Below are 25,113 nucleotides of genomic sequence, written 5' to 3'. Positions count from 1 at the left end.
GCATACATTACTTAAGAGAAATAATAGTAGGGTTGGAGGACAGACCTAAGAGTCCCAACATATAAATAGTACAAACTTCAGAATTAATACACAGGGGAGAAATAATAACTCAATAAAAAATGGTAGAAAATGTAGCTATAATGAAGGAATGCTTCAGTCTGCAGATTGAAATGGTTCACTGAATCTGAGGACAGATTACTGAAGCACATAGCCCACTAAATATACATAAGTGAAATTTCCAAACTCTACTGTTAAAAAAAAAGAAACTGTAGCAGCTTCTACACTGAAGAAACACAATTACTTACAAAGAAAAATGGAACACAAGAGCCTCAGTCCTTTCATCTGTGACATACTAAGCTCAAAGATAATAAGGTAATATCTGTAGTAACAGTAGCAAAAAAATACAGCAACCTAATAACTTGTCTGCCAAAATATTATTCATCTATCCAGGCAAATGAAAGTCACTTTTATTCTTTTTTAAATTTTATTTATTGATTTTAGAGAAAGGACAGAAGAATGAGAGAGAGAGAGAGAGAGAGAGAGAGAGAGAGAGAGAGAGAGGGACATAGGTTTGTTGTTCCACTCATTTATCCATTCACTGGTTTCTTCTTGTATGTGTCCTGACCGGAGAATGAACCTACAGCCTTGGCATATTGGGACAGTGCTCCAGCCAACTGCACTACCTGGTACCTGGCCAGGGCAAGAAAGTCACTTCTAAATATGCAAAAGTTCTGATATGCATACTACTCACGTATTCTATATTAGGACAACATTTAATGAATCATTCTAACCATATTATGATGATGAATCAGAGTAGAAATCTCAAAATAGGGAAAGAACTGGAGAAAATAAAAATTAAGAAGAAATAGATCCTATAACTAGAGTTAAGTGTAAATGGAGGACGACCACATTTCTGGAAATTTGTAATATGTGCTAAATAAAGATAGATTTTTGAAAGAGAAGAAAAATATTATGTGAAACACCTATTACCAGCATGGGTTTTAAACTTTATCTTGAGAAAGTTCAGGGACTACAGGGGGGAGGAAAGGTAGAGATATAAAGACTTTCTAAAGAGCGACAGGAGGCAAATCAGAGTGTGGGTAAAGAAGACAATTATGAAGGCTATTTATTCATGGGGTCGGTAAATATTTTGGTTAAGGTATAGATGTCAATATATAAAGAGAAGATTCTCTCTCTGAGCTACTCAGGTTTATTTCCTTTCCCTAGATGAGCAGGTACCATCTAGGAAAAACATTCTTGGGGTAAATTGGATGAAAGCTATAAAGTAGAGAAAGTTCCTGCAAGGTAGGTTGGTTGGCTGGGAGAGAGAATGTCAAAGAAGTGTTCAGATTTAAGAAACTGCCTGTTTCATTCAGGGATTCAGCACCAATATCTCTAGATATTAGTCTGGGGTGTGGTGTGGTGGTGAGAAGAAGGGGGAACCACAGAAAAGGTCAAGAGAACCAAAAGTAGAGGGGGCCTGTGAACACATTCAGTTTAAAACTTTGGGAGGAATGCTTCCTGTGGAGTAGCTTCAAATGTCCACTAGGCTGTTAGAGCAGAAAAATGATGGGGTGAAAACATTTGGCAAATGCTACCCCCAAGACTTCCTTGTGGTGTGGATGTCATCCAGAAGTCTGAGTATGCTCCAGTGAGAAACTGGGAAAGGGGCTAAGAGTATGGAACCAACTGGCCTGCAGCGAGGGTCACTCGGGCTTCCTCACAGCAGGTGTGTGGTGTGGCAGCCTACCAGGAACTGGAAGGAGAGCACTACTAACATATAATGTCAATGTGGAATAAGGCAGCCATCTTGGAAATAAAAAATTCTGCAATCATTTGGGAGCATAATCAATAGCCATTAACATTAAAAGATACCCATATGTAAATATACATATACTTTGATTCCATAATCCCACTTTGAGAATATATCCTCTAGAAATAAAGGTGGTGGTATATAAGAATACCTATATAATATTTATTACAACATTGTTTGTAGTAGCAAAGCCCTGAAAATGATTTGAATGCTTATCAATGAATGTGATTAAATAAATTGTGGTTATTATTACCATGAAAAACTACATGGTATAAAGACAATAAATTAAATCTGTAAAAATAATGAATTAAACCTGTAACTACTGACCTGGAAAATTATTACTATTCAAAGAGTGATCCAAGTTGCAGAATAATATATATCATTAAGATTATTTTTTAGAAATAAGCAAACATCAAGCTAAATATATTCATATTATTTTGCATTTAACTAGATAAGCATGAAAACTAGATGAAGAAATATACAACAAATTGTCAACTTTGATTACTAAGTAAAGTAAATTTGAATGTGGGCAGGAAGTTTTCTTTATACATCTTTGTATTCATTAGTTATTATTTTTATAACTTCAAAAGTTAATAAAGCTAATTTAAAATGAGTAAAAGTATAATATCATCTTTGTCTCAATGAATTGCTTGGATCAATTTTGTGCATATGTATCAACCTCAGAAAGAAATGATAAAGTTATCTTTATGAAATAGAAAGCTCAAGAACACTTTATAACAGGGAGGAGGAAACACTTTACTGTGGATAAAGCTTCTAAACAGTCCAAGAAAATAAGGACATAAAATATTTTGAAATTTATGACATGGAGATCACTGGTGACATTATCTATCAGTTATGGAATAGTTATTTCAGAGTGGCGGCTCGGGAAGCCAGTTTGTAATATAATCTTTTATTTTTCTGCCTTTAAGATGGAGAATTTATGAAAAGAATGTGGCCTTCGTAATGTAGTCTCCCAGTTGATTCCTTATGCAAATTTTACTTTTGCAAACTGTGTAGGAAAGAAGCAGCAAGAGAAGGTACACTTACTTTCTTTAAATTATCTTAGCTGTACCTTATTACAACATGTAATTATGAATACATGAAATACACCATTTTCAGGTATTTCCAAGTGTCATATTGCATTTGAAAGTCAAAATACAAGGTCATGCTCTGAAACGTATTCATTTATTGAATATTCACTTAACAATGTTTGTTAAACACTCAATTGGTGTCAGGCACTGAGGACAGAAGATTGAACAAGAGAGGCACAATCGATGCACTCATGGAACCCAAAAGATGTCAAGATGCGTTGTATTTAAAGTGTGACGAACACTACCAAAAGGAAAGATGAGATTTTATGCAAATGAATTCACCTGATCTCATTTAAAGAGTTAAGAAAAGCCTTTTTTTTTTCAAGTTCTAGCAAATGTAAAACTTGAAAAAGGTGTCAAGAGGCTTCTTTCAGAAGAAGGTAAGGGGACAAAATAAAGAAGGTGTGGATTAGGCAAGATCTTGGAAGGCATACTGAGAATCTGGGACTGTCCCTTGCAAGTGACAAGCAAGCCCTGATGTTGTCTTAATTAAGGGAAAAACACAATTAGATTTTCATTCTGCACAAAGATCTTAACTACAAGTATTCTGGCCATTTGAGAGTGACAAGATTAGATATTTAAAGACCAATGGGGAGTTGCCTTTATGTTCCAGACAAGAGATGAAAGTGTCATGGGCATGGAAAGAAGTGAACTGAAAATATGTGTAGACTGTAGATTTGGTATGATTTTCAAAAACACTGGACACACTGAAATGTCCCCTAAAGCAAGGGACATAAAGGAAAGAATAAACAAGTGGGACCTCATCAAAATGAGAAGCTTCTGCATGGCTAAAGAAAACATTAGCAAAATAAAAAGGGAACCACCCGTATGGGAAAATACATTTGCCAATGATACATCAGATAGAGGTTTGATCTCCAAAATATATAAAGAACTCACACGACTCCACTCCAAGAAGACAAACAAGCCAAAAATGGGCAAAGGACCTGGACAGACACTTCTCCAAGGAAGAGATACAGAGGGCCCAGAGATATATGAAAGAATGCTAAGCATCACTAGCCATCAGAGAAACGCAAATTAAAACCACAATGAGATACCGCTTCACACCAGTCAGAATGGCCATCATAAACAGATCAACAAACAACGGGTGCTGGTGAGGCTGTGGAGAAAAGGGAACACTAGTACATTGCTGGTGGGAACGCAGACTGGTGCAGCCACTGTGGAAAACAGTTTGGAATTTCCTCCAAAAGCTAAAAATGGAACTGCCTTTTGACCCAGTGATTCCCCTGCTGGGATTTTACCCTAAGAATCCCAAAATGCCAATTCAAAAGAACCTCTGCACCCCAATGTTCATAGCAGCACAATTTACAACAGCCAAGTGTTGGAAGCAACCTAAATGCCCACCAGTAAATGAGTGGATCAAAAAACTATGGTACATTTACACAATGGAATACTACGCAGAAGAAAGAAACAAAGAGCTACTACCCTTCGCGACAGCATGGATGGAAGTAGAGAGCATTATGCTAAGTGAAATAAGCCAGGGGGCGAAAGACAAATATCATATGATCTCACCTATAAGTGGAACCTAACCCACAAAACAAACAAGCAAAAAAAGTATAACCAGCAACATTGAAAGAAAAAAGAAACCAACAGAATCAAGAAGGAAGGCAGCAGAAAGGGAAGGGAAGGGAAGGGTCAAGCCAAGGAACATGTATAAAGGACCCATGGACAAAGCCAAAGTGGGGAAAGATTGAGGGAGGGGGGCAGGGGAAAGTGGTGGCGAGAAGGTGGAGACAAATGTATTCGAACAATAAAATAAAACTTTAAAACAAATTAAAAGAGAAAAAAATAGGAATGTGGACTAACCAAAATAATATTCCAGGTGGTGAGTCCCTAGATATGGAACATAAATAAACCTCTTCTTGTTAGCTTTTAAAGACCCGTCCCATGTTAATATCTTTATGCTGGAGAGTTCAATCCCTTATAAAACACTTGCCTGCAAAAGTGATGGATTACTCAGAATTTGTAAAGTTTGGGGTTCCAGGCCATAATATATGAGTTATTTATATTTATATACAGTGGAGGCTTTATAGTATATTAGAAAAGGGTTATTGAATTTATATGCCTAATGTAATTAGAATGATTCTTTCACCTGACATGTTGATTCAATTACAGACAGTGCAAAACTAACTAATGATAGCTTTTATATAAATTACAAAACATCCATAAGGACTACAGCCTTTCTTGACAACAGAAGCAGCACAACTCACCAGCAAGAAAAAGTTCCATGGTTTGGGCACACCATACTCTCCTGGAAAGACTGCTTCCATATACCAGGCCACAAGACCATACAAGACAGCATCAAATAAAAACATTCCCAGTATATAGACAAAGACAAAGTTCTCTGCTGTGATTGGCGAGAAGATGTTACTCCATTTAACTCCAATTTCTAAGAGATAACAGGAGACATTTATTCAGGTGTCCACTGAGACAAAGTTATTCATCTAGATCATACTTAAAGAGTGAAAAATGTTAAAAAAAATACTGGACAGACAAGGAAAAACTAAGAAGTTGTGGTAAACCTAGTTAGTGGCAAAGCTATTGAGTGAGGTAGGAAATGTGCAATGTGCAGATTGGGGGAGACTGGGTACAGCTTTGGGCACTGAGATAGGGGTTCATGCCAGATTCACAATGGAGATGGCATGTCAGAGAGTTCTTGGATGGAGAGAATCAACTTGAAAGACAACAGCATATGGCTAGCTTGTATTATAATATAAGCTGTAGGAGGGAAAGAAATTGCTTAGAGAGATGGTGCAGCAAGTGGAAACAAGAATCCCTAGAGTACTGTAGGAGGAACTCTAACCTTTAGCAGTCATTGAGAGAATGATCAGGAAAGAGCAGCCAGGGAAGTAACAGAAAAACCAGTTGGTCTTCATGCCACTGAAGATGAACAGAGGCAATGAGGAGGAAACACTTCACTGTGGGTAAAGCTTCTAAACAGTCCAAAAGGATAAAAATATAAAATCTTTTGAATTAATGACATTGAGGTCACTGGTAACATTAAGAATCACTTATAGAGTAGTTATACGCGAGTGGTGGGTGGGGAAGCCGGGTTGGAATGGATTAAAAATGAATGCAGAGGCCCTGGCCCATATTGCTCAGTTGGTTGGAGCATCGTCCTATAGACTGAAAGGTAAGGGGCTCAGTTCACAGGGCACATAGCCAGGTTTTGGGTTTGATCCCCAGTTGGGGTGTGTATGAGAAAGCAACCAAATGATGTTTTTCTCTCTTACATCAATGTTTCTCTCTCTCTCTCCCTCCTCCTCCCTCCCTCTCCCTTCTTTTCTCTCTAAAAGCAATGAAAAACTGTCCTTGGGTGAGGATAAAAAAAAGAGAATAAATGAAAAGAATATATAGAATATACTGACAATCAATTCAAGAAACTTAGCTATGAACAAATAAACTTTTTCTTTGACTACATAGTATGATTACATTTTTGAGAGAAATGTAAGATAAGTCTTGGAAAAAAAAAAGGTCGATCCTTTGGAGATGTCTAATTATATTTACTGATATGCCAGAGATATTCAGCCAAGTTCTCCCTGTTTATCTAACTCATTTGTTTATTCATTTATTGCTTTATCCTAATTTAGTTGATCAATCATTACATTACCAAACCTGAATTTAATATCTATAATGTGCACGACACTGGACAAGAGCTACTGAGGGGAAAAAAAATTTTTTTTATCAGGTTATTGTGAATTGCTTTGAAAGGGAAATAATAAGTGGCTCCTGGCTTTTCTGTCTTAACAAAATAAGAGAAAAAAATAAGGCAAGTGGAGAACCATGACATTCCCACATTTCCTATTCATAAAGGCTAAGCTAGGGATGTAGCTTATGATGAGAACCAAGAGCTTGTGGGGAAACTCAAGCCAGTGTACTCACAGGCAGCTCTGAAGCAGGACAGGTTTCCCATGTGTGGGCAGAGCCTATTCTGGGAAGAGCCATGTTACCTGACACCATACCACACATGGATAACACCCCTCCTCCATTACTAACATCCCCTGCCAGAATGGAACAGTTGTTACAACTGACGAACCCACACTGACAATTTATTGTCACCCAAAGTGCATAGTTTACCTTAGGCTTTGCTCTTGATGATGTACGTTTTATGGGTTTGGATAAATGTATAATGACAAGTATCTCTCATAATATCACATAGAGTAGTAGTTCACTGCCCTAAAACTCCTCTGTGCTCTGTCCTTTCATCCCTCTCTCTCTTCTAACTCCTGGCAACCACTGATGTTTGCACTGTCTCCATACTCTTGCCTTTTCCAGAATGTCATGTAATACAGAGCCTTTTCACATGGGCTCCTTTCACTTAGTGATATGCACTTAAGTTTACTTGATGTCTTTCAATGGCTTTATAACTCATTTCTTTTTAGCACTGAATAATATTCCATTGTCTAGATGTTCCACCAGAACAGATTGTTGGTAATAAAGTATGGGAAAGAACAGATCTTATATGCCCACCAAAGGTGCATGTGCAGGCATTCCCGACAGCACTCCCTCCTCCCATGAAGTTCAACTTCGAAATACGTGTGCCAGGTGCCCTCGTACAAGTCTCGTATATCTTAGATCTGTGGTTTGAGCAACCCTAGACTATTTAAATTCTGACTAAGGAGAAGGAGCCAAATAGCCCATGCATCTGATTTTACTTGTATAGCAGTATGAAGCTATTTCTTTTTTCCCCTCTTTTCTCAGAGCAATTATTTTAGAAAGCTCATCATTGTAAATTCTTTCTCTATCTCTTTGAAATGCATATAAATCTCTTAAGAAGCTAAATAAAGCCCTTGCCAGGTGGCTCAGTTGGTTGGAGCATCTTCTTTCTTTTTTTTTAAAATTAATCTTTACTGTATTTTTTTCCATTACCATTTATTCCCCTTATACCCCCTAACGATCACCACACTGTTGTCCACGTCCATGAACATTTTTCCATTTTGCTCAGTTTCTGAGTTAGGAATTGGTTATGTAGAATTGTCATTTTTGACTTCCAAGAGAGATTTTTCAACATAGTATTTTATTGCTAAATCAAAACATAATTTTTCTGTATATATAAATGTAATCTTCCTTAAGATGCTTGGTGCTGAAGTGAAAAGATTTTGCACTTACATTATTTAGATGGTTTGCAAACCAGAGTGTTTTTTTAATTCATTAATAACAAAAACAAAGTATATTTCAAAAGAAAAGGAATCTCTTTTAAAGAGCGGTAATGGTGAAAAAATTTTCCCTTTGACCAGGACTCTTGAATTTCCTAGAAATCTTACAGAAAAATTAAGAAACAAAACATACATTAATAATATACAGTCTTATAAACAGTGACCTAAAAAATATATTTTATGTATGCTTTTATTGTTGTGAGGAATTAAAAAACATATTTTTTTCACCTTTCCTAACCTACAGGTTTTGTTAGATTTAGCAAATGATTTTCTTCTTCCCATAAGAAAATTCAGAAAAGCTCAAACGTCCTTAAAGAGCACAGGGACTGAAAGCCATGTAACTGGAAGAGAGCTCAAGGTATGCATTTTGCATTCAGTCCAGTTCACGTAAATTTTATAGCTGTCGTCCATTCTAAGGTTTCCATATTACAACAATATATATTGTAGCTATTTAAGATTGCCATGGTTTTGAACATCCCTACCCAATTTCATTAAAGAATATCAGAAACCTAGTTAAATGGTTAAAAAAAAAGGAATACCTATCTATATTTTCATTTGACATGGCTGAGGCATATTGTTGATATTCATTCAGCTTTCTATAATTGCCATCCTTCGAAATGAGGGAGAATAATGTTTTTAAGCTAGATAGGAAAGTGTTGGTTTTATTCTTTTGAGCCATCATAACATTTAAGTTTCTAAAATTTATTTTAGTCTGTGAGAGCACTCTGTGATTTATATTTCTAATGACTACATGACAAATTTTAATTAATTTAATAAATTTTTCTCCAGTCTTTATATTATTTCTTTGAAAATAAACACAGCTAGAGAATATGTAAGGGGAAAAAAGATTAAGGAACATATTTGTAGTTAATAAAGAAAAAGAATAGAAATAATTTGAAATTAAAAGAAATTCTTCTCCTGTTTGTTTAGCAATCTCAGATAGCAGCACACATGCTCCACAAGAAACAGAACATAATTGCTAAGGCTGTGTCAGGCTACCTGGGTTTAAATCTGTCCTTCACAGTGTGATCCTGAGCAAGCTATTTAATCACTCTGTGCACTCCTCAATTTCCTTTACTATACGATGGGGGAATAATAACATTACCTACCTATAAGAATTTGACATGATGTGTATATAAATTGCTCAGAACAGTAAACTACTGAAACATCGTAGGTGTTCAGTAAATGTTATTATCAGTGAGTTCTGCTACTTAGAATACTAAAAAAATTGCATAGTTAAATCAGTCAAGAAACATAAATGGTTTCTTCCTAGAGAAAAAAAGAGTGGTCTATTTCATATGCTTTTTAAGATATTCGACATTTTCAAAAAGTGCAATTGTTTAAAAAATACACACAAAGCTAACATTTTCTCTTTACTAGGTGTTTGCATAAATTGAGTTATTCTTCCTCAATTGAGACATGTGTGGACTTAAGTGATGTAAAGGATGAAAAATAATCCTTGGAAACTACACATTTTTCCAAGTTCTGCATTATTTCTTATGGAGTTTTGCATTTGATTTAGCTGGGCGCCAGGAGCTGCTACTGAGCTATAAACTTGGTATCACCCATAAACTTGGCTGATGACAGCATTGAGGGTACTTATCTGAAGCAGAATCAGAGATGAATCTCTCCAATTTTATACCCCCATGTCAGCCTTCACTTTCAGTTCTGCTTACAACAGGTTGCTCAACACTTACACTCCTTGGCGGTGGAAGTGGTAGCATTTGAAGATGCTCCCTGCCTTCCTGCTTCCTTGCAAATTTAGCATTATCATTAAAAAGTATGTTGGCTGTATTGATCCAAAGTCTTGTTTGTTTTGTGGGGGTGGAGGGGCGGTCGGGCTGTCAGAGCATGTTGTTCGCTTCACTGCTAGAAGCTGAAATCTTAGAATTTGAACCACAGGCTCCGGATAAATGAACACCTCAGGTTTGATTCTTGAACAAGGGAAAAATATCATTGTAATTGATTTTTGATTGTGGCCATACTATTGATTATATCCTGTAATGAAAAGTGGAGGGAATTCTGTCTTCAGGAGAAAACAGTCATTTGTGGCCACCTACCTTATATGTAGCCAGTTAATTGGAAGTAGCCAAGATTGTAGCTTATTGCTCAAAGTTATGAATTTTCCTTACTTTTCCTAAACCTTCTAAAATAAGAAATTATATGAGTGCTAAAATGTTTGCACATTGAATTATTAGTGAATTTTTGCTCATCATTTAAAAAATAATTACTTTTTTGACATAGTAAAACATGCAAATAGATCAAATATAAAAGTACAGAGGAAATAAGTGCAAAATAGGTTTCCCTCCTGTTCCTACTCCCAGTTCGCCAGCAATGCAGTTAGCAGGGGTGACTATTTTTTTCAGCTCTGTCAGAAATTTTTCTATGTACATTGATTACTTTTAGTTGGCGTTTTCTGACTCCCCAGTTCTCTTAAAGTGTTTCTAAGTTCTAAAAAAATGCATTATACTTTTATTCATATAAGTTATAAAGATTAAAAAGGGGTAGCTCTTAAACACAATGGCAATTAAAAATATATATGTATTTTTTATGAGATGTTAACAAATATTTCCTTTTATTATTTAAGGCCATGAAAGAAACACAAGTCTAGAATAAAATATCAGAAATAGGGAAAGTTAGGGTAATAGTTTTTGAGATGACATATCACTTAAGGAAGCAGAATTTAATTCCCAATTTTGTAAAGACTTCACTTTTTATCTGTGATATTTGTAACCAAATTGGATCTCATCTATTGAGGGGGCTAGTTAGGAAAATGTGAATTACTAAAAAACAGTATTCAATACCTCAAAATTATTTTTTATCTTTATCTGAAACAAACAAGTAGTTACAAGTTTTTTAAATACTAAAAGAACAATACGAAAAATTATGAAAATAGAAAATTCAAGATCCATGACTAGAAGATTTTTAAAAAATCCCATGATATAAAAAACTAAATTGGAAAGAATAATTAGAAAAATGAGTAGAAAGGTTTATTTCCCATTAACAGGGAAAAAGAGCTGCCCTAATTAGTATATTTTCTTCTTTTGGTAATATTTAACTTCTAAAACATTTTAGTAAAAGTCGGCTGGAATAGAGCAATATAATGAATCCTCACAGCTTTGAAACTGTATATGCTGCATGTTTTCTATAATGTAATGAATTCTGAAGATATTTATCATTTATAAACAGGTTTCCCAAATCCTTAACTATCTCTTGGATGAAAGAAACTGATTCAGTATTGAACATACTCAAAGACCAGAGCAAGCTATCAAATGAAATATAGGACATGCATGTATGATATTTTTCAAGTTTTGCTTTCAAAATTCTGAAAAAAATGAAGAGACTAAGTACTATATGAAACATAAATCACCTTCCAAGAGACATCGAAGGGGTTGAAAAGCAAGAAGTCTTAAAAATCTTGATCTTGATAACTCAAATGTTATTCTTTGGGGCCAAATTGGAGTCTAGGTATTTTTTGATGACAGCAAGAAGTCAATTAGGAGGGAAAAGATAAGGGTGATATTCCCAAAGACTGAGCTATGTAGAAGGAAGGAGTGAGCAGATAGACTTTGTCAAGAGATCTTACCCCTTCCGACATCAAGGCCAGCTAGAAGTAACTAGAGCAATCTGAGATTTCACACAAAAATTATAGTCACCTCTGTGAGGAGAAATATGAGGTAAGAAGATAGAACTCAGGGTGAAAATCAGAACTAAAGAGAATGGATGATGATAATTAGAAATAAGCTTAGACACAACTAGTCCACAGGCTTTCTGCAAGTGCTGCTCAAACCTGAATGTTTTTTTCCCCTTTCCATTTGCATGAAGTATCTTTTTCTATCCTTTACTTGTAAGTCTGTGTATATGTTTCGTTCTGAGGTGGGTTTCTTGGAGACAGAATATATATAGGTCTTGTTTTCTTATCCATTCAGCTACCCTATGTCTTTTGATTGCAGCATTTAAGCCATTTACATTTAAAGTGATAATTGATAAATATATATTTATTGCCATTTTATTTTTAACTATTTTCTTCTGTTGTCTTCTTCTTAAGGCAAGCCCTTTAACATTTGTTACAATATTGGTTTGTGGTCAGAAGCTCCTGTAGCTTTCTCTTGTCTGGGAAGTCCTCTATTTCTCCTTCCATTTTAAATGATAGTCTTGCTGGGTAAAGTAGCCTTGGTTGTAAGGGCCTTGCTTTTCATCACCTTGAATATTTCATGCCAATCCCTTCTAGCCTTAAATGTTTCTGTTACGAAATCAGATGACAGTCTAATGGGAGGTCCCTTGTAGTTAACTAACTGCTCTTCTCTTGCAACTTTTAATATTCTCTCTTCATCTTTAAGTTTTGCCATTTTAATTATGATGTGTCTTGGTGTGGAACTGTTTGGGTCCATCTTGATTGGGACTCTTTACACTTCCTAAATTTGTATATCTTTTTCACTTACTGGGTTAGGGAAGTTTTTGGTCATTATTGTTTCACATAGGTTCTCTATCCCTCACTCTCTTTTTCTGGTATCCCCATGAGGTGGATGTTGTTACACTTAATGTTGTCCCCCAAATTTCTTAAACTCTCCTCATTTTTAATTTTTTTTCTTTTTGCTGCTCCTTTTTTCTCCTTTGTCTTCCAAATTGCTAGTTTGATCCTCTGCTTCATCTAAGCTACTGTTTATTCCTTCCAGTATATTATAAATTTCAGATATTATATTCTTTATTTCTGACTGGTCCTTTTCTCATGTTGGTGAGAGTCCTTATAATTATTAGGGTACTCTATATTGATAAATGCTTGCCTCCAATTCATTGAGATTTTCTGAAGAATTCTCTTGTTCTTTTATTTGGGTCCTGTTTCTTTGTCTTTCCATTTTGATTGCCTTTTTGTGTTTGTTTCTATGTATTAGGTAGATCTGAGGAGACTCTGGTGCAGGCCTGTTTCAGAAGTGGCTATTACTGGCCCTGGGCAACCTGATTGGAACTATCAGTGATTCACAGCTTGTGGCTCTCTCTGCTGGGCCTGGATATGTGCAGAAAGCATCAAGCTGTGCACCAACACTGGCTTTTACCAGCTCCAGGCCCATGGAGAGTCAGCTGAAGTTTCAAAGCTCCCAGAGATTCACCTTTGCTTGGAGGCTTTCTGTTAGGCTTATTCAATGAAAGTACCTCCATCTATACTCCTGAGAAGCCTGGTCTAAGCTCCATGGGGTGTCACAGAGATATTCCTGCAGATGAGGCTATTGTTTCCCCCTAGGCTGATGCCATATGGCAGAGAGTGCTCTGCCCGAGGAGGATGGCTTTTATAGTATGGGGAATGGCTCTGCACAGGAATCCTGGCAGTTAACCCTTCATCTCTTTCCCTAGAGCCACAAACCCCAGTTTCTCCTCATGTGGCTCTAGTCTGCACTGCCCTCCTTCTGCTGAGGCCCAGGGTAAGTGGCTACAAATGAAATTTTGTGTGTTTGCCCTTTAAGAGCCTTTCTGTGTCTATAGCCATCTCTCCCTTGTAGACAGAAATCCCACTGCTTTTCACAGCCAGATGTTATCTGGGTTCCTTCTCTGGTTCTGGTGCTCTAGGCTGGGGAGACCAGCTTGGGGGTTAGAGCCCACTTTTCTCAGGGGGAACCCCCGTGTGAACTTCTCAGCAATTCCCCTACTGGGGAGTTATATGAAGAAACCTGAAACACTAATTTGAAAGAGTATAAGCACCCCTATGTTCATTGCAGTGATGTTTACAATTGCCAAGATTTGGAAGCAGTCCAAATGTCTATCAGTAGATGAGTGGATAATACAACTATGGTACATTAACAGTATGGGGTAGAACTCAGCTGTAAAAAAGGAGTTCATCCTTTGCAACAACATGGATGGACCTGAAGAACATTATGCCAATTGAAATAAACCAGTCAGAGAAGGAGAGGTACCGTATGATTTCACTCATATGTGGAATCTAGCGAACAAACTGAACTAAAAAGCAAGAGAGAGACAGACTCATAAATAGAGAGCAGGCTGACAGTGTGGTGGGGCAGGGTGCTGGCAGTTAGGGGCTGGATAGAACAAAAATGAAAAAGGACTCATGGACATGAACAGGTGATTGCAGGGTCGGGGAGGGGAGAGGTGAAAGAGGGTAAGTTGGATAAATGGTAATGGAAAAAACCAAACCAAACCCTGAATGCTACTCTGCTGGTTCTTGCTTGTTCTGCATTCCTTGTTCATGTATCAAATCTCTCTCCTTCTCTCTCTCACACACATCATATGACTCCTCAGAGAAGGCTGAGTGTGCAATCACAAAAATGTTGAATCAGTTTTGCGGGCAGGAAGAAGTTCAAATAGTGCATAGCTTTCAGTTTAAGTGCAAAGTGAGTCTGCCTTGACTTAAAGTGACATCCTGAAACTAGTAATGATTTCATTTTCCCCCGAATGGTATAGTTATAATTACTACTATAGCTCATAACCATAAACTCTACCATGCTTATCTTGTTACTTTATAATACCTAGATAATAAGAACATTTTACAATTAGGGAAGTTTTAACTTTCAAATAATTCTTTTATGAAATGATAGAATGCCCCCCCATTTAAAAATGGAATATCTAATTTACAATAGCCCCAGAAATTTGCATCTTCAATGGAGCAATAAAACCTAGTACTGTATCTGTGAATAAGATCATAAAATTAAGCCTCCTCAAAAAAAAAATATATATATATCTGAGTGGATACACACATCACAGCCTCTGTGAACTCACACAAAAATAAGCAGGGGATAGGCACTGGGGTGGTTTCAGAGTGGGCTATTATTCGCAAGAAAACAGCGAGATTCACTACGGACGACATAATTCTTTTGACAGTGACAGGACCTCATTCACAAGAACAGGACTGATGGTGCATGCACAGTCAGCGTGCCAAGCGGCACAGGACCTGGAGGCAGGTCCCTAATGGTGAACTGAGATCATTGCTGAGGACACTTGGTGATCACATAAGGGACACTCTGTTTGCTCTCTGGGAGATGCAGTTCATTTGCACTAATTGCAGGCTTGGGGGCCTGGAGAAGGCAGCTCTGTGTACACATACTGTATTCCCTTTGTTGGCGAAGGTAGCTCTCACGGGCCCTGTTCCTCCCGGCATTGTGTGTGTGTATTAACAGAGAGATTTAGCTGCTTTAAAATATATGTGCATTTCTAATTCTTTGTACTAGGCCTACTAATAGCTGGTGAGGGGAAGTTACAATATAATAGTGAATTACTTTCCGGAAAAGTTTAGCAGATAATTCATGACATAAAAGAAATCCAAGAAAAGCTTAACCCAGTTACTTTGGTTTATAGGATTTGCTTTTCTTCAGAAAAGTTTGATCTTTAAAAAGAAATTCTATTTATCTATTAACCACTCATTTATTTTTGTTATTTTTCACAGTTAGAGAGATTGAATAATTCTCATCTCTAAGGATATATTTTTAAAAACATACTTTTGCACAATTTTCTTTAGGTTTCAAATAACTTTTGAAGAAATGTAAGATCGGGAATCTCATATGTTTTGAACTTAGAAACATTGCATGTGGACAACATGAAAAAGTATAAAATGAGTGTGAACTATATCTAATCATGTTATTATAGTGAAACTTTGACATTCTCTAGGAGTATGGTTGACTAAAAAATAAAGATTTACTAAGAGCTTGAAGTATTTAAAGTTGTATACTGATCACTGAGATAGGTAAACAAAAAAGTAGAAATGGTCCTTAACAGTTTTTACAGAATGTGTGGGGATGCCAAATAGGCACATTATGAAAAGTTACTTACAAGTACCAAGCTAACCAACACTTCCTAGATGAATGAAAAATGTAAATTTTATTTCAATAATTCAGAGCTGGACAGTCTCAACTTTTCATTATGGCAGTCAACAAATAATTTCTAAGGAATATCAAAAATTTAATTGAATTTGAATAAAAGAATATGAGGTTCAAATAGGTGAGAAAGGCCCTATCACAACAGGTGAAGGTGTTTTATGAGTGAGAAATGTAGAGGCAAGAAACGACTGGGGGAATAACGGGAGCCAGAACTAACAGAGATGTTGCAGTCAAATGTGGGAGGACCTGAGTGGCTGACCGCTAAGTTTGAAGCAGCAGAAATAGAAGCTCATTTCAGTTTTGAGAAGGATGCATAACTAAGTGCAGGTTCAACAATCTTGAATTGATCAAGGAATAACAGGTAATTTGATAGGGATGGAGCTTGGAGGGATGTAGGTCAGCTAGGAGACTGTGATGCACAAATTAGGTGATAATCTGGGATGGAGTGGTGATATTTGGAAGGAAGAGAAGAAAGCTAAAGGGCTAGTGATCTTTTATCCTCGATTATACATATGTATATCAAGACTGAGGGGAAGAAGAATCAAAGCTCTCAGCTATCTGGGTAAAAAGAAGAATTAGAAAAATTAGGTAAAGGAATTTGTGAGTTGGTTTGTGTGTTTGTTCTATAGAAGAGTTTAAGTGGAATGTTACATTTAAGTTGAAGAAATGCTTAGGTGGGGCTCTTTAGTGAGCAGTAGTTAGAAATATGGCCCTGGAACATAAGAGAGAAATGAAGGAAGCAGGTAAATCTATTCCAAGCCATGGGGTTGGATGTCAACTCTAACAAGATAAAGATGTCTAAAAATAGGTGAGGTTAATATCAAGGGAAGGTTTTCTGAGCATATGAATTTTAACTATCAGTTTAAAGACAGATTCTCTAAGATGATGAAGTATACACAGTCCTTGCAAGCATTATATCTAACGCCACTGTCATGAACCAAATGAAGGATGAATATAATGGAATACAATGTAGATAAAATACATTGAGCTTCACTATTGTGATTTACCTTGCCGAGGCCAGGAGTTACTCTGTCCTCAGCATGCTTAACAGCCCAGGAGAGGTTCAGGTATTCGGGGGCCCAGATCTCAAATCTGCTACTAGATGAACTATTACCTTAGTTAATCACCTTAGGGTACATTTCAGCATTTCATGTTCATTAAGTAAGTACAATGATTATGGGATTAGAAATAGTATATGTCAGAGAGAAACATTTATGATTTGAAACACTGAAAAATCATCATATGTCTTTCCTAGGTAATAGGGGCTAAATCTATGTATCTGATGTAATTTTGAGCAAAAATGAGAAACCTAGCATAAAATGAGTATTCACACACTTTATGTGACTTTTCCCTGAAAATGCGAGAAGAGCTTCATGGAGAAATTACATATTTAAAAGTGGTCACTGACTTTACAGAGAGATGATCTAAGAGAAAATGAAATATTAATATATAGTTCTAGCTATAAACTACAGTTCAAAGGAGAAATGAAGAATAAAACAAGTAATAGAGGGAAATTGAGGACTCTTCTAAAACCTGTATTTACATAAAAAATTGTTCTTTTTGGTAAAGTATATAAAGAATTAAAGATTGGTAAGTTTGATGCTTATATACATACAGATATTGTAAAAACTAGTGATTTTTATTTCTCCAGAGGGAAATCACTTATGCATGATTTGGTAGGTGGAAATTTATAATGACACTTTTAAAGAGGTATAGGTAAAATAGGGTTCATGTGTTTACTATTGCTAACAAATATATTTGTGCTTCTGTTTGGTGGTATAGGATTCAGGATAGCACAGCAGCTAAGAACATGTGCTGTGGATTCAGATTTCTTATATATGAATAACAGTTATTGATCAGATTATTTAATTATAGTACATCTCAGTGTCCTAATTTGTAAAACAGTACTTAGCTAATAGGACTGTTAGGAGAATTAAATGAACTAATACATAGAATGAGGTTAGAGAGTTTCTAGCACATGGTAAGCATCCATAAAAAGTTATTTTTTATATTATTACCATTATTATCCTTTTTTTGGTCATAGAATAAATTTACCTCAGTAAGAGTTTTTTCACTCTTCAAATGTCCTTCATGGTTACATTATTTATGTTCTTCAACTGATGTCTGATGTTAATTGCTATTATAGGCTCTTAGTTGCTATAGGGCAATGTTAACTAAAACTTAAGCAATAGTGTTTTCAGTACTGTTAGAAGTATACAATATTTGGTGAATGTGTAAAGGAATAAAACAGAGGGAGGATGAAGACCCTGTTTCAGAAAAACATGTGCTAAGTCTCAAAAGGTGAAGAGTTGGGTGAATGTATACGAGAGGAGAACAAAGAAAATCTTGAAGTTTATATTGAATAAACCTAAAGAAAAACAAAGACATCAAAGATGGGAGCTGTTGAAATATTTCAAATAAGGGATGGGCCAATTTTCTGGTGTGGGGCTGCTTCTTCCACCTTTGAACACTGGGTGAAGAACTGCCTGATTTACACATCTCTCACCTCCCAAATGGGAAAGAAAAAAGATATATAAGGGCCACTTGCCCAGCCAGCCTTTTAGAACTGCTACTTGTGGCATCTGTTGAATGTCCAGAAATCACAGAGTTGCGCTGGACAGCTGTTCTCTCCCATCTTCAGGCTGAGAGGTTCAGAGAGAGTCAGGCAGCTAGGGTCCTAATAGAGTTCCTAGCCACAACACACCACACTTCATGTCCGAGGTATTACTAGAAGGGAATGGTGCTTTCTAGGTTCATTATGCCTCCCAATTAAATCAATTTCTAGTTTAAGAATCCTTGACTCAAGAATACTTCTTTTGATTTGCCCTATACAGAGTAGGAATAAGATTAAAACAAATGATTCAGGCTTAACCAAGACCATATATTTTATATTGTTAACTATTAGGTGTTACCTAGTAAGTAATTCTGTAACTACTCTTTAACTCCAAACTTTTTTTTTGTGATTACTGCTTCTTCTCCGAGTTCTTATGTTTCTTACATCTAGATCAGCTTAGAAAACTGTGTACTATCAACTTAACTTAAATCTGTTACATGATGAAAAGTAAATATTTTGACACAGGTATTTCAGAATCAAAAAAGAGGAGGTACCACCCTGAATGGTATGACTCGGTATGTTGAATGTCATCTCACAAAACAAAAGGTTGCTCATTCGATTACTGGTCAGGGCACATGTCTGGGATGCCCATCAGGTCTCTGGTTAGGGTGTATGTGAGAGGTAACCAATCGATGTTTCTCTCCCTCTCTTTCTCCGTCTTTTTCCCTCTCTCTAAAAAAAATAAATAAAATCTTTTTTTTAAAGAGAGAAGGTATCTATTTTCTTGAAAATTACCATATCGGTTAATAATGAACAAAGTCACATTATGTAGCTAAAATGATTTCTAGCATTTGTGACTGTTAGCTTCAGAGAGTAAGCTTTTAACCAGTATATTAATAGATGAGGTTATCCTTCTTTGAGTAATCAAGGTATAACCACTTTCTGCTATGGCTGGTATGGTTCAATGGACTGAGTGCCACCTTGCAAACAGAAAGTTTGCCAATTTGATTCCCAGTCCGGGCATGTGCTTGCATTGCTGGCCAGGTCTTCAGTTGGGGGCATAGAAGAGGCAACCAATCAATGTTTCTCTCCTTCTTTTTCTCCTTCCCTTCCTCTCTCTCTCAAAATCAATAAATAAAATCTAAAAAAGAAGTAATCAGTTTTTAAGGTTTTATACTTTGATTGGCATAGATTAGATTTTGCTCTCCGTGAAGAACATTTTGCAGATACTGTGAACAAGGAAGGTGAAAAATAAGCTTATGAACTTTCCTTTGATAAAAACTGAACATGAAAATACAAATGCTATGTCACTATAGAAGCAGTATAATTAGAAACAAAAATATAGACATTAAAGTAGTTGTAGGAAATATCTTAAGAATAATATATATTCAAGGTGCATGTGTCAACATTTTTTCAAGAGTTGTAACTTAGCCCTTGGATTATCAATGTCCACTGAAATGTTATTATTTAAAGTAAATAAATAAAACAGAACTCTGGAAGCTTAAGAGGCTAAGACAATGCTACAGTTTTGTTTTGGTAACATTTAATTATCAATAATATGAGAAAAATATTTTACAAATAAAATTTTGGCACTCTATTAGTATGCATAAGAAAATAATAAATTCATATCTTGCACAAACATACTTTATATTTGTCTAATATTCTTTATATATGTGACATAAATGGTCATAAATTAAAGAGATAATGAGTCTTTTCCTTGTCAAGGGCCTATGCCTTCAAAATGTCAGTGTATAAAAATGCATTCTCTACATTGCCAGATAGGATGCTACGGGTGGGCAGATAAATACATGTGCATTATACAGCTGTAGTCATTTTGAGGACTGTGTTCATTGAAGTTGTTAGCTAAATCACATGACACAATCTCTATTTACACATCTGTGAGTATAGTAATATTTCTTTTTTCTTCACCCAAGGACATGGTTTTTGATTTTAGAGACAGGAGAAAAGAGGGAGAAAGAGAGGGATAGGAACATCAGTGTGAGAGAGTGACATCAACTGTTTGCCTTTCACTGATGCCCCAAGAGGGGACCAAACTGAAACCTAAGTATGTGCCCTGACTGGGAATCGAACCCAAGACCTTTCAGTTTATTGGATAACACCCAACCAGCTTAGCCACTCCAGCCAGGGCTAAGTAAGATTTCTAAGGATAGATTTTTATTTAATATAATTAACAAAGACCTCAGAACTTTACACAGTCATATTGATAATTTGTAACACCTTCTAAGAGGTTTAAATCATTCAATATATTACCTTTAATACTATAAAAGTGAAACCAAAAATTGAAGAAGTTGATTAATTGCTTGATATGCCAAAATTAAAACAAACTGGATACAAGAATCATGTCCTTTCCACTTGATATAATCTCACTGTCAAAATAACTATAACTATATGTATGTATATGGACATACAGATATAAATTTACATATTTCGCTTTGTATAATGTGCACCCATGTTTTGTGCGCATTATACACGGGATTATTATGCCCATGTGTTATGCACATCCTTATTTTTCCCTCCAAAATTTTGGCAAAAAAGGCGCAAATTATACACGGCAAAATATGGTAGTTACATCTAAAGGAGCTGATGAACCTACAATGAATGCAAATGACTAACCTGGTGTTACTACTCCATTTCCATTGACCACAGGCCTCTCTTCCTCTTCCTCCTCAGGAGGCTCTACACTTGCTTTCTCCATGTTGCTCACTGATTTATTCCTCTTCCGTTTTCCTTCAGCACTTGCAGTGGCTCCTGGAAGTATCTGGTCTGTTACATTTAATAATAATGGTGCTGGTTCTGCTGGAGGCTTTGGGGTACCGTAGTAATTGTCTGCAAATGATAAAAAAAACATTATGGAGTTAAATTTTTTTCATATTATGTACATAACTTGTAAAAATTTCAAATTTGTATCCTATTTTATACATATATATATATTTTATACAAATACACACAAATCTATATTTTTAAATCTTTTTCTATCTTCATTTGTTGCTTCTCTTGTATTGCTCTTTGGTGCTTAAAGATATAGATCTCTCTTTATTCTTGCCTTTCTGCCCAACCAAAATGTAGTCTTATGTATCTGTCTGATATGGTACAGCACAATTTCAAAATTATTTAAATTTTTTTGGTGACTGGCCTTAATTATAATCTTTTTAAAAATACTTATGTCTGAAGAAGGGTACAGACATCTTTTATTTTTTGTTTTTAGCAAATCTCACAACATTCTGGAAAGGCAACACACATTGTGCTTTTCTCCAGCTTTCAAAGGGCTCTGGCTGTTGCTCTTGATGTGCCCTGCATCCTGCTCAGAGCTGTCATCTCCACCCCAGTTGGGTGGGCCCCATGTCTGCTGCCAGAGGGCCTGCTGCACTTCAGATTACCACTCCTCTTTTCCCACGGCTCCAAGATCCGAGCCATGAAATCACTTGTTTCTCCCATTGATCTAAAAGACTTCTCAAAGGAGACTCTTATTTCTTGCTGTAATAAGAGCTTGGCACATAGTGGCATAGAATAAATGCTTACTAAATGAACATTTTTATATATTCAAGAAGTTAGTACTTTATTTAAAATAGTCTAAGACTGATTGGTAAAGAACATGGTGGTGTTTTTTCTTTTTGAAATCAATCTTACACTTCTAGCAACTTCAAACTCATATTGGTGTTTTCAGTCAATTAAGTGGTTAATTTTTACACTCATTTGCTTACTCATTCATTAAAATATTTATTTAGTACAGACTAGACACCTCCATGATGTTTGAGAGAAAATGGAAAGATGAATAGAATACAGTTCTGTCTTCTAGAAGATCAAAGGTCGGGTAGGGAAGACAGGCACATTTGACATCAAGCAGATCAGCATTAAAGCAGGAACTAGGATTGGGCACTGCAGGCAAAGAGGCATGAGAAGGAAGCTGGCCCATCCGCACAGGCCACTGAAGGCAACTGGGAAAACTGTGCTGTGACAGAAACAACACTCAGCTAGAAGGCATGAGTTCCAGACCTGGCTTTTCTACACAACTATAATTCAAGGAAATGACTTAACCTTAATAAAGCAAACTTTCTTTTCTATAAATTGGGAATAGAAAAACATTATAATCACCAGTGTTTGGGTTGCAAACAACCAAAACCTACTCAAGTTAAGGTAATAGGGATACACTGAAAAGTCAAGAGATGGTTAGTTGGAGAAGAGGCTGAAAAATCTTGGGGAAAATGGGCAGAAACAAAGCAGTCTAGGTGGGACACCCAGGTTGCCGCCGTCGCCCCAGCACAAAAAGCCCCTCTGGTCCCATTGCCGCAGGCACAGCCTCGGTGGGAAGGAGCCCAAAGTTCTTCTACAGACTCTAGCTCACTTTCTGGAAAACTCTCAGGCTGGGCCTCTTTTTGGCAGAGCCTAGAGGCCCAGCCTTGGTCACGTGAGAGCCCTTGAGCTGCCAAGTTAGAGCAAGACAGCAGGTGCTTTCCTTTGATCCAGAAAGACAGAGGCAGAGCCCTGCCATCCATGCATTTTATCTCAGGGCTCTCCCCGGGCAGAAGGTCTTGGGATGCTGCGCCAGCAGAAGTGACCAACGTCCTTTGCACTTTCCCTTCTCACTGGGTTGTTGTGAAGATAAGTGTATGAGGAAGAGGTTCCTAAACCGTAAAATTGCAGAGGTTTTAGTGGTAGTGTAAGCCACACGCTGGCATGAAATAAGCTAATATTCTGAAGGCTAGCTGCTAATACTGTTGCTCATTTTTACAGATAGTCACAGTAAAAGTAATACAAGAGAAAAATAGTATTACCATGTAAAGTGATTCTTACACATGTAGAACTTTTATACAGAAGTCTGCAAAGTGAATGATACACATTTTGCTAAAGGTTACTTTCTAATTTGATTTAGAGTATTTAAAATGAATCAGACCTTTAAATGTAATGAATAAAGTCTGAGCGGGCAAAAACTGCTAGTTGCTCCCTTGAAATCCGTTACGGTATTTCAGCATCCACAAGGGCTAGCGCCATTATCAGTTACTGCTGTGCTTGCTGTGCTTTCTACAGAATCTCATTACTTACTTCTTATCTAATAAACACATGTTAAACTAGTACATAATCCTACATGTCCCAATGAATAATATAATTTTAAGTGTTTTTTTTCCAGTTTGTCTTTCATGGTTTAAATTGCCCTGAAGTAGAAAAAGAACCTTTTACTAATAAGAAATAAATGTACAGATCAGGCTAAATATAAATATTAAGTAATAGATCTTGTTGAATTTATATTGCTAAATAATTGTAGCTGTTGGCATGTCATGTGATTGTAAATTACATATCAATATCCTATTTCTAAAAATTTGATTTATAAAATTAATACTTCAGATTAAATTTTAGATATAAAACAGTATGAATCTTAGTTATGATTATTTTTATTAGCAATAATAATGACAATTTAAAGGAGGAACAGAAATAACCCATATAGTTACTACACTTGAGAAATATAATTCATGGAGAATAGGGTTTTACCACAAACAATGCATAGAACAAGGAAGCTACAAATACCTACACCAACTTGAAGAATCAGCCAGGTAGTCAGGTAGTTAAGTCCTGCAATGGTTCCCTGATGTAACTCTATCCAGATCCATATACTAAGGTGGTGTGCCTTTCACACACAAAAATAAGTAAATAAACACCAAAACTATTTTTAAATATAATTCAGAAATACTATGCCATTAAGAATGAGGTGCCTCTATGCATAGTGTCAGCATTTAGTGATTCTAAATCTCAAAATACCATAATAATATGGTATAATGTTCAACAGCACAGATCATTATGAGATAAAACTGATTTTGAATCCTGTGTTTCCTAATCTGGCTGCTTCTTTATATCCTTACATTGATTGAGTTGAAGAGGAAATGTGGGGCTATAAGATGACTAAAGTCACAAAAACATCTCAACTACTACTATTATTACCATCATCACCACCGCAATTTACTGAGCTGGACACTGTAATGGGCATTTTAACTATGTACTCTTGAATCAAATGAGGATTAGAATAACTCTTACTCCACAGTGTTGTTATAAAGGTTAATGATAACAAAGGAATAGGTGTTCAATATGTGTTGGCTAATTTTGGTACTCATTCATCACGACTCAGCATGAGGTCATTCTTTTGCCTTTGCAGTTAAATAGAAATGGAGGTTTTACAAAATTAAACTATAATATTTCCCAATAATATACAGGGAGCAAGCTGTATTGGTTTGACTTTTGAACCTCATCTCTTTTCAAGATACTAATATTCCCTCTCAAGAGGAAAGTGTGAGGAAATTTGCAGCCTGCCCAGCACTTCATGGTGGTGAAGGACTTCAAAGCCACAATCAATGAGCACAAATGTATCACTTTCAAAAAGGAAAGGTAATAATTGCTACCAAATCATAAAGCATTTTAGGGGATTTTTTAGCCTCCTCTCTTTCAAAAATGTGTGTGTGTGTGTGCATGCGTGCGTGCGCTATCGAGTGGGATACAGGATTTTCTAGTCCACTTATCAGTGAATAAATTTCTATTTGAAAAGAACGATCTACCCATTAGCAGTTTCACACAAAATTCACTGACTTTGTGGTTAAATATGATGGCAAAATAGAAATGATATATAAAATTGTTCATTTACTTCTATTATAATTAG

The 25,113-nt window shown here is 36.2% G+C and overlaps 1 protein-coding gene across 1 annotated transcript in view; it reads right to left on the bottom strand.

Moving 5' to 3' along the window:
* MAGI2 (membrane associated guanylate kinase, WW and PDZ domain containing 2) overlaps positions 1-25,113 on the bottom strand; it is a 1,404,484-nt gene that overhangs the window by 471,477 nt on the left and 907,894 nt on the right. Inside the window, exon 4 of the mRNA XM_054563833.1 lies at positions 21,087-21,299. Coding sequence (XP_054419808.1) covers positions 21,087-21,299 — 213 coding nt within the window. The remainder of the gene's footprint in view (positions 1-21,086; positions 21,300-25,113) is intronic.

Source organism: Pteronotus mesoamericanus, unplaced genomic scaffold (assembly GCF_021234165.1).
Source record: "Pteronotus mesoamericanus isolate MK-2021 breed Mesoamerican mustached bat unplaced genomic scaffold, CSHL_Meso_final scaffold_85, whole genome shotgun sequence".
NCBI lineage: Eukaryota > Metazoa > Chordata > Mammalia > Chiroptera > Mormoopidae > Pteronotus > Pteronotus mesoamericanus.
The sequence above is the reverse complement of the archived record's forward strand: the minus strand, read 5'-3'. Positions and strand labels throughout refer to the sequence as shown.